The 12,705-nt window shown below is 39.3% G+C and overlaps 3 protein-coding genes across 3 annotated transcripts; 1 reads left to right on the top strand and 2 right to left on the bottom strand.

Moving 5' to 3' along the window:
- Window positions 1-3,361: 3,361 nt before the first annotated feature.
- Window positions 3,362-4,596, bottom strand: MELLADRAFT_103474 (uncharacterized protein; the record flags this gene model as incomplete). The annotated part of the gene is made up of 3 exons (XM_007406337.1): window positions 3,362-3,633; window positions 4,304-4,369; window positions 4,530-4,596. The coding sequence occupies 3 exons, from the start codon at window positions 4,594-4,596 to the stop codon at window positions 3,362-3,364; spliced, it is 405 nt and encodes a 134-aa protein (XP_007406399.1).
- Window positions 4,597-6,310: 1,714 nt separating this feature from the next.
- On the bottom strand, window positions 6,311-6,838 carry MELLADRAFT_60541 (uncharacterized protein; the record flags this gene model as incomplete). Its single annotated transcript, XM_007406336.1, has 1 exon — window positions 6,311-6,838. One exon carries the CDS (start codon window positions 6,836-6,838, stop codon window positions 6,311-6,313), a length of 528 nt encoding a protein of 175 aa, XP_007406398.1.
- A 2,879-nt stretch (window positions 6,839-9,717) lies between these two features.
- On the top strand, window positions 9,718-12,694 carry MELLADRAFT_76935 (uncharacterized protein; the record flags this gene model as incomplete). The annotated part of the gene is made up of 6 exons (XM_007406586.1): window positions 9,718-10,864; window positions 10,935-11,014; window positions 11,087-11,296; window positions 11,438-11,487; window positions 11,551-11,851; window positions 11,925-12,694. The coding sequence occupies 6 exons, from the start codon at window positions 10,371-10,373 to the stop codon at window positions 12,365-12,367; spliced, it is 1,578 nt and encodes a 525-aa protein (XP_007406648.1).
- Between the last annotated feature and the right edge of the window lie 11 nt (window positions 12,695-12,705).

The following is a 12,705-nucleotide window of genomic DNA, read 5'->3' as shown; positions in this document are numbered from 1 at the left end:
ATTTAATTTTATTGTTATCAATTTTTATATATTTCATTTTAAAAGTCAAAAACCAATTTTTTATTATAGTACACATAGTTTTAGATTTGACATTCAATGTTTCATGGTTTAATTCAAACAACTCATAAGAAAGATATACAAACAAACAAATCTTAAGACAGAAGCTCCTTTAATATATTCAAAACCATATTTTATTTTTGAAACACTTATTTAACTTTTAGTTTTAGTTTTATTTTTATTCATTTTAAACAAAGAAAAGAAAAAACTGAGAAAAGAATAGAAACATTTATTAGAAGAGAGGTTCATTAAGTACAAATTAATATTCAATTGAATGAGAAGAAAGAGAAACGAGTGAAAATGAAAACTTAAATACATATGATTAGTGGTGTTTAGAGATCATGTTGGTTAGTTTGGTAGTTTTGAAGGTAGTATTGTAAATGAAAGGTAGATGAGATGACTTACAGATTGATGAAGTGAAGAGTGTTGGAAGGAAAGATCGAGATCGAGATCGATCGAGTGAAAACGAGACAGCGAGGTAAAGAGGAAGTGAAGATGTATTATGGGATATGTAGTGGCTGTATCAGTGTGAATTATGGGTTGTTACAGGTTGAAATTTTCGATTTTCGATTTTTGGATTAAGGAAGATGGTTATGAGCTCAAACAACCATGATGGATAATCAAGCTGATGAAATCAAATGAAAAGGGTAGATGAATTAGTCATTAGAGAGAAGGCGCAGATTCGAGCGATTCGTTATTACTATTTTGTCGATATGGTACTCGTTTTACCAGATTTTTCACGTTTTCGCTTGCAAAGTAGACAAAGGACCACTTTTAGACATCGTGCACAGTCCGATCAACTTTAACATTCGTTTTAAAACGTCGAGCCTCCTATAGTTTCAGTGAGGCTCGACGTCATCTACACAGCCGATGACGCGGGCAAACGCAGCATTGGGGGCTTTTACGCAGCCAGTCCTTTTGTTAGTGAAGGAATAGGAAGGTGCTTTTCTATTCCTTTTTCTGCTATCGCTATTTCTGTTATCTCGTGATGAGAAAACTGCGCAGGACGTCAAAAACCAGTCTATTTTCTATTTGGAGACTGGTTTAGAGTGCACATCACTGGATTCAAGTGCTCATCTGCACTTTAATCGAGGCTTTCAAGGTGCCTTTCACCCAGATGACACGAATGATAGCTATGGGTTTGCCCACTTGAAATATGTAAAAGAGGATTTGTAGAAGGGGGCAGGTGAAATCGGGCAGCCAGGATGAAGTTTCAATCATCGGCATGTCATCGAGGTATCTCAAACACCAGGCATGGGATTAGATAGGTGACTGAGTGACATCCACAAGGCTGTCACTCGTCCTATAGTTTAACCTTCCTGCTGATACCAAAGCCAAAAACCACTCTAATGTACTTCAAATAGTAAAGAATCGCTCGAATCTGCGCCTGGTCCTTATTGAAGATCAGAAACACATTCTTTCATCATTCATACACAGCACCATCATCTTAGAATTGATTGGTAATCAAAAAGACTCTTCTAATATTAGAAATGAAGGTGGATAAGGCATTTATATATGAAGATTGACTATAAGAAGATGAATCATTATTAGTAAAGGGTTTATAAAGGATTGGAGACGAAAATATATATGAGTTAAAGAAGTTATAATAGCTGTTTACCATTCAACAAATCACAAATTGATCATAAGAAAAGCTTGGCAGTAGCAATTAGTCATCTTTGCTGGGTAAATGAATAAAGAATCACTTGTAGAAGATCTATTGATCACATTACATCATACTACATATTTGTACTAGCTAAAATGGCTCAAAATGGCGAATTTGGGAAGTGTAGAAGATCATTGAATCATTGCATCATAGCTGTTTACCAACTTTTTAGTCATCTTTTTGGTTTTTGAAAGCTGTTTACCATTATTAATTTGTAAAATCAGATATATATGGCTTGGTCTTTGTCCCACTTTTGTACTTTTCCCTTTCTTCTTCATCTATGATAAAGTGTAGTAGTTTTTTATCATTATAAGAATCACTACACAGTCCTAGTTCACTTAAACTGCCCTTATTAAATAATAAGAGAATTTATTTTATTGGTCTTATAAGCTAAAAAGCTTCACTTGGAATAACACTTTTGTGTTGAGTTAAATTTCACTGGTGCCTTATCAACAGATACTTTTCTCTTTTATCATAGTCCTGGTTATTTTTCCCTGTTATCAGGAGACTTTAACAACAAAGTCCAGTTTGTTAAAGATTCTCAGAAAGAGCAGTCACAGACACCTTCTGTAAAGATATCATATTTGCAGATTATCCTCTTTCAAAGCACTGTATAGCCCTTGTTGTGCTATTAGTTCCACACCGGGATTGCCCGGCTTATACCCGAGGATATTGTAGCGCATTATCAACGGCTTGATGCCGAAAAACCGCCTGCAGATGAGAACAGATGCGCCAGAGTCATCTGAGGAAATTTTTCGAAATCAGAAGTCAATTCCATCAAAATTTCCTTATGATTAATCTTCATTTCATGAGTGTTCATGCATGTCCTGAACACTCAAAAAAAGGTCTCAGAGACCACTTTACCCCCTAACACCTTGAGACACTTGTAACAGTGCAAGATCCACAAGAACAGCCCAAGTCAGGCTCATCTGACCAAATCTGGCCAAACCTGACATCAGATTGAGTCTGCGTGTTGTAGCCAGACTCATCTGCTACAGTCACGGCTATTAACACAGCTATGACTGCAGCAGACCAATTTGGCACCAGCATACAGATTCATCTGCCACCAACTGCACTATCAACTCAGATGAGACTCACAACTTCTCACTCAAAATCCATGTGCTGTAGTCAGACTCATCTGCCACAGTCATGGATATCCATCAACATATCAACAGATCAGTCTGACAAAAGCATGCAGATTCATCTGTAATTGACTGCACTAATAATCCAGATGAGACTCAAAAGCCATAGTACACACTTGAAATTCAATTATAAATTATACTGCACATTACAATCCGGGGCAAACTCATCTGCACTCATCTGATACCTCATGACTCAAAACTCATGACACGTATAGTATATCAAAAAAAAGGGGGACACTCATCTGTCCTCATCTGCACACATCAACTTTTGATCAAGCGTGTGTACAGGCAATTTTCAGGGGGTTTCTCATCTGCACTCATCTGCCTTTGGGACTTTTGATTCTCACACGCTCACCGACCAAACTCAGCCACCCTCACATTTAGGTCTCACTGTCTCACTTTTGCACTTCCCATCAATCAAATCAATATGATGAATTATCATTCATGCAATGTATTCCAGGTCAGAGGGATCAAGATATAAAATAAAAGTCCAATAAAATCATCCTATTATTCTACGTAGCATATCTTTCCACCTCAACTCTAAAGCACTGTCCTCAGCAATGGTTGCTCCACAATAGCTTTGGGTTCGGTGCAGTAGGGACAAGAGGTGAATATCCCATCGAAATACTAGTCTTGCGTGATCAAGGAGGAGGCTGTGGTATAGAGATCTCAACACGCCGGTACAATCTTCCCACGCGGTCTTTGTCATACGTGAACGTGTACTTCCAGTGACCAAGTCTATTCGCAGTGCCGCTGCCTTTGGGTCCCACCCTAGCAAGATGTAACGTCAGACACAGGACACAAATCTTAGGGAGTATAGAATTCAAAAGGACGTACTTGAGTCTGAAAGTCTCAGAACATTTTCAATTTTTGCATCTGTTGCCAAAGACCATCTCAGCATGTGTCTTACTTTGCGCGAGATTCTTCGCAACTCCTCTTCGGAGCGACAGTACAATAAGTAAGCTTGAATACCCTTCTGGGTGTCTGCATCCGAAGCCCAAGCTTCATCAGGATGTGTCAGATACCCAAAGTTCCAAAACGCATCGTCTAGTGGCAAAGCTTTGGCTTCGTCAAGTGTATAATTTATCAATGGAGGATTGTCTGGATGAGATTCATTGTAGGTTACAACGAGATCGTGGAATGTCTTCCACTTTGTTCGGAATAACTTCTGTTTAGTGTTCATTACACTCTTCATCCGAACCTGAGACGAGGTGCCTGTTATAACAGCAGAGTAAATTAGATATTTGCTATTGGCCATAATTTGAAAGCCACCACAAAACCTGTTTCCCATTTTTTCGACAGTTCAATAATTCCCACCTTTGCCTAGTAGAGTTTTGATTTGGCCACTTTCACTTGTATCAACAAAAGCCGAGTTGGGTCTGGAATATAAGATAGTAGTAAATATCTAAAAATGAACATATGCAATATGTTCATACCTTACCTGAGGCATCTGGCATGTTCCTGAACAGGTCACTACCAAGCTCCAGTGATACTCGGTCTACTTCCTCTTCAAGGAAGATGATGTGTCCCAGCAAACCTGCCAGAGTCCTATTTTCGGCGGGGGTTCTCCTTTGGCGCCTGCGTAGTAAGTCCCTTTTCTCTCTGTAGACATCTGACACATTATATTAGCTTTGATCAGTTGAAAATTCAAGACAAGAAGCACTTACTTTGCCTCTCGCAGGTCTTCTTGATATTCAACCAACTCCTCGATTTGGTTTTCCAACTGCTGTACATTTGTGTCGCCAATGACCTCCGCCTGGACTAGTTTTTGACGAGACCACTGTGCTTCAAAATAGATATGAGTATACTCGCGCTTTATTCGAAGCTCATCAAGGATCAAGCGCTTCTCCGCCAAAGTTCTCTTGGCCGTTCCCAACTTGTGTAGGCAGGAATGAACTGAGATTGATAGCACAGATGAGTATAAAACATCCTATAATTTGTGACTTACCAGAGACTTACCAGAGTCAGTCCGCAAGATACAGTTCTCATGTGCTGCTTTGAGATCCAGCGCATCAATTTGATGCTGCTTTGTGGAATATCGCAGAGCAGCAACCAACTTGCACAGCTTACACCAACACCGCTCGCAGCCCTCACCATCCGACAAGCCCCATCCGAGGTTGATTCTTGGGTTGTAATCTAATTGGCAACTCCAACTGTGTACATACACGTGGAACACGCTTGTACCAAATTTGAACCGATGTTTCAATCTTTCCTGCTCAAAGAGGTTGTGCTATTTTGGGTGAAAGAAATATCAGCGGTTGAGAGTATGATTGATGCAATTAAATATGAGATTCTCACTCTGACAAGACCTTTCTCAAGGTTGCATCCGATGTCATAAAGCCAGCCCACCTTGGAATCAGTCTCATCCAACTGATTGATTAACCAGTCGATGAGAGGAGCAAAATATGCTCTACAAGGCAAATGTAAGTACTTGTTGTTATTCATGTGATACGACCCCAAATGGCGATGAGAAAACTGACTTCTCACCACTCTGAACTATATTAACAAAGGCTAACACGTGGTCATGGCGACACACCATCACCAAAAGGCCTGTATCATCACAGGCACGCCACGTAGAGGAACTACGTGAGTTGTTTGCAGCAGTGTGCATCTGCGTGCAAGGGTCCTGAGCAGAAGGTAATATGTTAGCTTAAACAATTTAGATGTTGGCTTTGATCTTAACTTACCAGTGGTTCATTTGCAGAGCCAGGGTGTAACGTATCCCACTTCTTGACTTCATTCACATGAAGGAAGAGGTTTGGATAGCGGATCGGAATTGCGCTGACCTCAACACTGGCAGATTTATGCCTTCTCTGCTGGAAATTTCCGTCAATACAGACTATGTAGTCTGGTTCGTTTTCCTCCTTAGAATATTTGTCCGCTCCAAAACAGCGCGGGCAATTAGCGCCTAGCTTTTCTTTTTTAAAGAGTTCCAGTGCTTGGAGCTGTAGGTCTTGCTCCAATTGGTTCAGCCGTCTGTACGCATCAACTGCACAGGAAAGTTGTCGTCCCCATCTAGTAGGCTGGATATAACAAGTTGAGTAAGTTTTTAATGCTCAAGAATAAACAAAGGTCAGATGACACATAGGACGTACCTTCCGAGTGACATCCTCCTTAAAATCTCGGGCCGGTCAATGAAAAGCATCGAACGCCTGTGCCAGAGGATGCATACAAACACAGCAGAACTTCCAGATGAAGTCATGCAGCCGGAGAAATCGCAACGAGAACGCGATCTCGGGATGAACTGGCGAACCGCCAACGTAACCCATCAGGATCAGCCAAACCTGGTCTGGTTGACATGAACAGAACTCCACCCGCTGGATGGTGTGTGCTTTCATGTTTCGAAACCCCATTAGAATCATGTTGTATTTGAGTATTTTAAAATACATTACCCACTCATTATATCCACCATGGCTAGGTGCCGAATTCTTTTCTTAGCCACAGAACATCAACACTGATCTTTTCTGTCCAAATCCCAGTTGGACCGACTCCAGTTGAAAGTTTCTTGTTTGCAAAGCATGAAGACTTTAAACATAGGGGCAATAACTTCCTGCCACTGCTTCTCTTCTCGGATACGACGCATTTGGTTTGTAATCCCACTTGCCGCAGTGACTGTGATCCCTGTTCCGGGATTAGAAGCAATTGATTGCTGGGAATCATTGGATTCAGTATTGGATTCCGGGTCAGAAGATGGAGGATCGTCTTTGTTATCGTCTTCGAAATGATGCTGATATTCGTAGTCAAGCTCATTCTCATCATTCGGCATATCCGAATCGAAATAAGGCTGGCTAGTCGACGGCCTAGGCGCTACGTTTTGGATTAGTGCAGGGCTAAGTGAATCACATTTTTGAGTACACCAATTCTCCTCAATTTGTTCCCATTCCAATAACATCTGAGATGATTGACTTGAGTTGTGTCTTGGTTTTTTCAACCAATTTGCTGGACGTAGAGGATTGTTTGCATCACGAGGTGCCATGTTGATTGGTGCGCACCAGCGACTTGAATAAAACAAAAGATTTTGAGTGGAGCGCGAATTGAATACCAAGAATAAAGAAATTTGGTAGTAACAATCAATGAAGGTCGGATGAAAAACAACTAACGAAGAATTTATGTTTAGATAGTTAAATAAGCACAGATTATGCGCAGGGATTCTCCCAAAGGGGTATTCGAATCTGATTCAAATGGTCAAGAAGACCCCTTTCGGACTTGTAATTGGGTCCATTTGAATCAGTTGAACGGTTTGAATTGTATGATACCAAGGCATCATGAACGTTGACGGTCTTCATCCATGACGTCTTTTTTCATCGGAAGGGTAGTGCAACTTTCTTTTGTACTACTCCACCATCTTTACCTAACACGGGTTCGTTGAACTTGTTGTCTAACTGGTCGGTGTCTAACTGGTCATAGTCTAAAGCTTTTGAATTAATGATCAAAGAAAGCAAATGATAAAAAAAACAAGGCTTTCCTCCTTACATAGATTTCTCAGGAAATCCACAAGTTGAATGATTCAACACTTGGTGACCCTTGATACTGAAAAAATCAAAAAATAATATCAACCCATTGAGATGGGGAGCAACCCAAATTGTGCATTAACAAACTGGCAATGAAATTGAAATCTCTATCTCCCCTGAGAATATGGCACCTTTGTTTAATTACACTTCTGGCAGATAAAGCTTGTGTGAGGGTAGAGCAGGAGAATCCAAAAATTTGGAAAGTGAGTTCAGGCAGTGAAAATGAAGAGCTATCAGACTTCGGCCTTAACAAACTGGCCATATTTTTTTAATTTGCATCCGCCTACGCGGAAGAGTAAGCATTATAGTGCTTTGATCTTGGTACTTTAAACAAGATTGAGCTTAGAGCATGATAAACAAATATGGGAAATATTTGTTAACATGATGAAGATGGAGAGATCTATATACAAATGTATAATGAGCAATGTTAACCTTGTAGTAAAGCACAACTTTCATTAATAGCAATCACCCAAAAGTGTTCATCTTCAAAGTGTTTGAGTGGGTTTTATGCTTGAAGGGTGAGGAAATACGCCATTTTTGAGTAAAGATGTTGAAATATGAGAATGAAGTTGAGGAGTAATGGGAAATTTGATTGTTAGAAATTGTTCAGCTTGTAGAGTTGCACATATTTCATTATAATACTTTTTTCATAAATCCTGATCTTCACCTTGGTTGGGTCACATTTGTGTTGATAATCTTGGCCAAAACCATGGGATGCATTGTTTGACAAACATTGCATCACTTTTATTTCGAATTTTTGGCCCCAAATTATTGACAAACATCACACTATCAAGTTAAGAGGTTGAGTACCAAAAAAAGTTTATAATGAAATATGTGTAAGTCTGGACGCTGGACAACTTCTATTAATCATATTTCCCCTTTACTCCTCATCTTCATTCTCATATGTCAACATCATTACTCAAAAATGTCATACATCCTCACCCTTCAAGCATAAAACCCACTCAAACACTATGAAGATGAACACTTTTGAGTGATTGCTATTAATGAAAGTTGTGCTTTACTACAAGGTTAACATTGCTCATTATACATTTGTCTATAGATCTCTTCATCTTCATCACTTTACACCAAATGTAAGCCTTTAATTGGTACAATTTGCCGCACTGAAGCATAAAACCCACTCAAACACTATGAAGATGAACACTTTTGAGTGATTGCTATTAATGAAAGTTGTGCTTTACTACAAGGTTAACATTGCTCATTATACATTTGTATATATATCTCTGCATCTTCATCACTTTACACCAAATGTAAGCCTTGAATTGGTACAATTTGCCGCACTGAAGCATAAAATCTAGTCAAACCCTTTTAAGAGAAAGAGTTATGGATGAATGATGATAATGAAAATTTTGCTTGATTGTAAGATGAACATTTTTCATTACATATTTGTATATCTATCTCTTCATCTTCAGCACTTTACACCTAATGTAGCCCTTGAATTGGTACAAATTGCCTCACTGAAGCATTAAAACTAGTCAAACCCTTTGAAGATAAACAGTTGGGGCAAAATGTTGTTCTTAAAAGGTGTGTATATCTGCAACCTGAAAATGATCACTATGTATAAGTATTTACACAGGTTCATCAGCACGCTCATGTTCCAATTGTACACCTCAAATATGTACAAATATCACTGCTCAAGCATCAATCCCACTATAGCACTTTGAATATGAAGAGTTTTGGGTAAATACCATTAATATAGAAGTTGCCTTACTTCAAGTTGAACAATTTCCATTATGCATTTGGTTATCTATCTCTTCATCTTCATCACTGTACATCATGTTTCTCATATTTGGTTATCACATTCTACACTCAAATTTGTAAAAAGTACCCAGATCAAAGGACTATAATGCTTAGTCTTCCGCGTGGGGGATGGAAATACAAAAAAAAATGGCTAGTTTGTTAAGCCAGAAATTTGATTGCTCTTCATCTTCACTGGTTGAGCCCACTTTTTGAATCTTTAGCATTTCCCACTCTTGCCCCAAACTCACCAAAGATACTATTTAAAACTGCAACAGAGGCTGGTTTTTCTCAGGGTAGATAGAGCTGGTAATTTGATGCACAGTTTGATATTGCCAAAAATTGATGGCACCTCATCTTCATGCCTTGTTTTATTTTTTTGTTTTTTGGGTACAACCTACCTGCTCTGAAAGTCGAAGGTGGAGTATACAATTACATATAAGTTCATATGTATGTATATATATACATATGAACATTTAACATATGTTCATATGTATAATTCAATGACGTAAGTTATGTGATACTATTTCCTTTGATATATCAATATTGATATCATCCCGATTCCTAACTTTCCATAAAGATCTATAATTGAAAACTTCACAAACAAGAGTCAGACAGTCAGTTCAATCCCTTCCATCTACTCTTACCGATCATCTCAATTTATCATTTCTAGCACCTTTGATAGACTCCCTATCTCATCGAATCAAATTCCTCCTTCTTCTTCAGATTTCTTCTTCAGATTTTCTTCTTACCTGGCTGGATTATTCTGGAATACATACATACTCTAATGTCTCAAATCGAATGATCGATTCCTTCAAAATTTCCTTTTTAACTAACCCGGATGCCATTAGAGTCAAAATTTCTCCCTAATCAATTGAATCAAATCATCTCTTCAAAAGTTATATTTGGCTTACTAGTTTACCAACTATATCGTGAAAAATCAACCTTTACCTTTTTTCAAGTGAAATAGTTTTGTGCAACTATCTAGTGTCATATTGCTGCAAAATCTCCCTTTTTATCAAATCATCGAATCTTCAATTTCTACTTACTAGTTTCGTATAGCTCAAAGATTGTCAAATTTAACAAATCAAATCAAATCATCGCTTTGTCAAAATTCCATTCTAAAAGTCTTCTCCGAAAATTTGTTTTCAAATTCAAATATCCTACTAATTCCATTATAAAGTCTTATCTAAAAATTCCTAATTAAATTTAGACTTCCTTCTTCATATTACAATATCCAGAATGGCTCCTCGCACTTGGAAGAAAGGAGTATCCGCCGCTTCCAAGTCTTCCAATCAACGTACCCAAGCAGAAGATTTGGCTCCAGGCCCCATTAATTCAAACACCTCAACTCGTGCTACTTTGTCCAAGAGACCTCCACAGGCTGCCCGCTCTACTAACCGATCTAAACGAGTCCGTAACAACACTACCAACCCCGAAGAACCTTCTACCAATGATCTGTCTACCGGTGCCGGATCAAATGACGATCAAACACTCGGCGACACTACGAATCAACCTGAAATCCTTCCAACACTTGACAATTACATGACTATGATGAAATTGTGGCCTCTTGGCCGTATCCGTGAACATCTTGAAGAACATAAGGCCTCGACTCAAAATCGTCTGCCATCTGAAATTCATGATCGTGTCAAATTGGTCTACAATCAATTCAAGAACGAGCTTCTCATGCTGGCTATGATTGGTAAAGTGAGCGAAGCCACCATCAAGTCCTATATGTAAGTATTCATATGTATTGTGAATTTTCTTTTTTTCATGTTATTGATTGTTTTGCATCTTCCTTATCAGACCCGAGATGTCGGCAACAAGAGCAATTAGCCGTTATACCATCTTCCTCCAGTACTGTTTGGATTGCTTATCCGAACCAAGTAAGTGGGGGTCTTGATTTTGAAATTAACATACAAGTGACTGACCTGTTATTGTTCGTTTGAAATTGTTAGTGCCGCTGAGAGGTCAAGAAGAAGGCGGAGATTTCCTGGGTGACCGTAATTGGAAGACCGGGGCCAGGTGGCGAGCGCTCTCAGACGATGAGAAAGCAGTCTTTGAGCCCATTAACTTTTACGCATTGGCTGGTGTGCCTAACCTGTTGTTGGACCCCGAAACTGGAGAATGTGTGGTGGACGATCATCCAGAAGAGCAGGAGCACAGCGGTGACTCCTTTATCCCGATTCCAAAGGTTCACAAGCTGACCGTTGAAGAGGATGAGCTCTATCGGCCGATATATGAACGGTTAGTTGATATGGTCAAAGTCGACAACGAACTGGGCAAGCCTCCAACCAGTCCTTCAACAGCTCAGCTTCAGCGCAAATCCAAGACGGCTATCGAGAAGATTGCTCATCAGGTAAGTGACATTTAGATATATTCATTTCATTTTCATAATACTTACTTCGCTTATATCAATTAGCTCTCATGTGAAGCTAATCGTTTAGATTTTGCCTACTGCCTTGTGGCGACGAGCACCGTGACCCCGAACAAATCCTCCGAGTTGGGATGGCTCAAGCAATACACGACTCACCCGCAAATAGGAACTTGGGCCAACAAAACCTGTCACTTTGCAACTGTCTTTGCTACATACTCGCAAGGTGTCTCGATGGCGAAGGCCATTGCCTCGGTTAACAACAAACCAAAACGTCAACGTCCTGATAAACAACAGCCTAGTGACAAGATTAAGGTGGATTTAGGACGCCTCTTGGCAGCTCTTACACGTAAGTTACTTTCCAATACCTTACTAACTTTGTCTTATTTCATATCTGACGCTCTGCTTGTATTGGCCGTCAGACAAAACCTTAGGGTACACTCCCCCACAATCTTTCCCACAGACTGCTGACCCTGCAGCCGAATCGAAAAAAAGGGTGTTACCAATATCTATTGTTCTTACAGAAGGATCAAGACTTACCGACGAAAAGCTGCAAGTTGGATTCAAGAAGATGCAATCTGCGACACGAAATGAGTGGCTCAACGATGTTAAAGACGGTCATTTTCGCTTAACCAAATTGAGGGTCGGGTCTGATGAGGCTATTGGCGAGCCGGTGGTTTTAGATGCGACAGATATCGAAGCAGCTTTGACTACTCCTCCTCGCGCAAGAGACAATGTGATACAATCAAACAACAACAGTGATGAGCCTATTACAAATCAAGCAGCAAACAATGAAAACAAGAAGAAAAACGGAGGTGAAAGTGATACCACTTCAGAAAGCGATAGTGATGAGGAAGATGATTGATTGTCTAACTGGAGAAAACGAGTTTTAAGCTTAATTACACAAATTACAAATCTGGTGATAGAATCAGAATGATCTTTTTGTCTTCTCAGTGTTTCTTTTCAACTTGGTTAAAGGATGCGAAGTTCTATATTGCTACTTATATCAGAGCAAGCTATCGTATATTACAAATCTGCCAATACCGAACTTGTTTCTTTTCAATGATTCGTTTTATATCTTCTTTTTTTTAACTTCATCAAAATATGCAAGTTTTGGATCTTATGTTAGATCAGAGCACTATCAGAAGTTACAACTCTGCCGATACTGAATATATTCTTCTTTCTTCTCAATGTCTCTTTTTT

The sequence above is a fragment of the Melampsora larici-populina genome (genome assembly GCF_000204055.1).
Source record: "Melampsora larici-populina 98AG31 unplaced genomic scaffold MELLAscaffold_6, whole genome shotgun sequence".
In the NCBI taxonomy this organism is placed as follows: Eukaryota; Fungi; Basidiomycota; class Pucciniomycetes; order Pucciniales; family Melampsoraceae; genus Melampsora; species Melampsora laricis-populina.
This window is presented reverse-complemented; position numbering and strand designations above follow the sequence as displayed.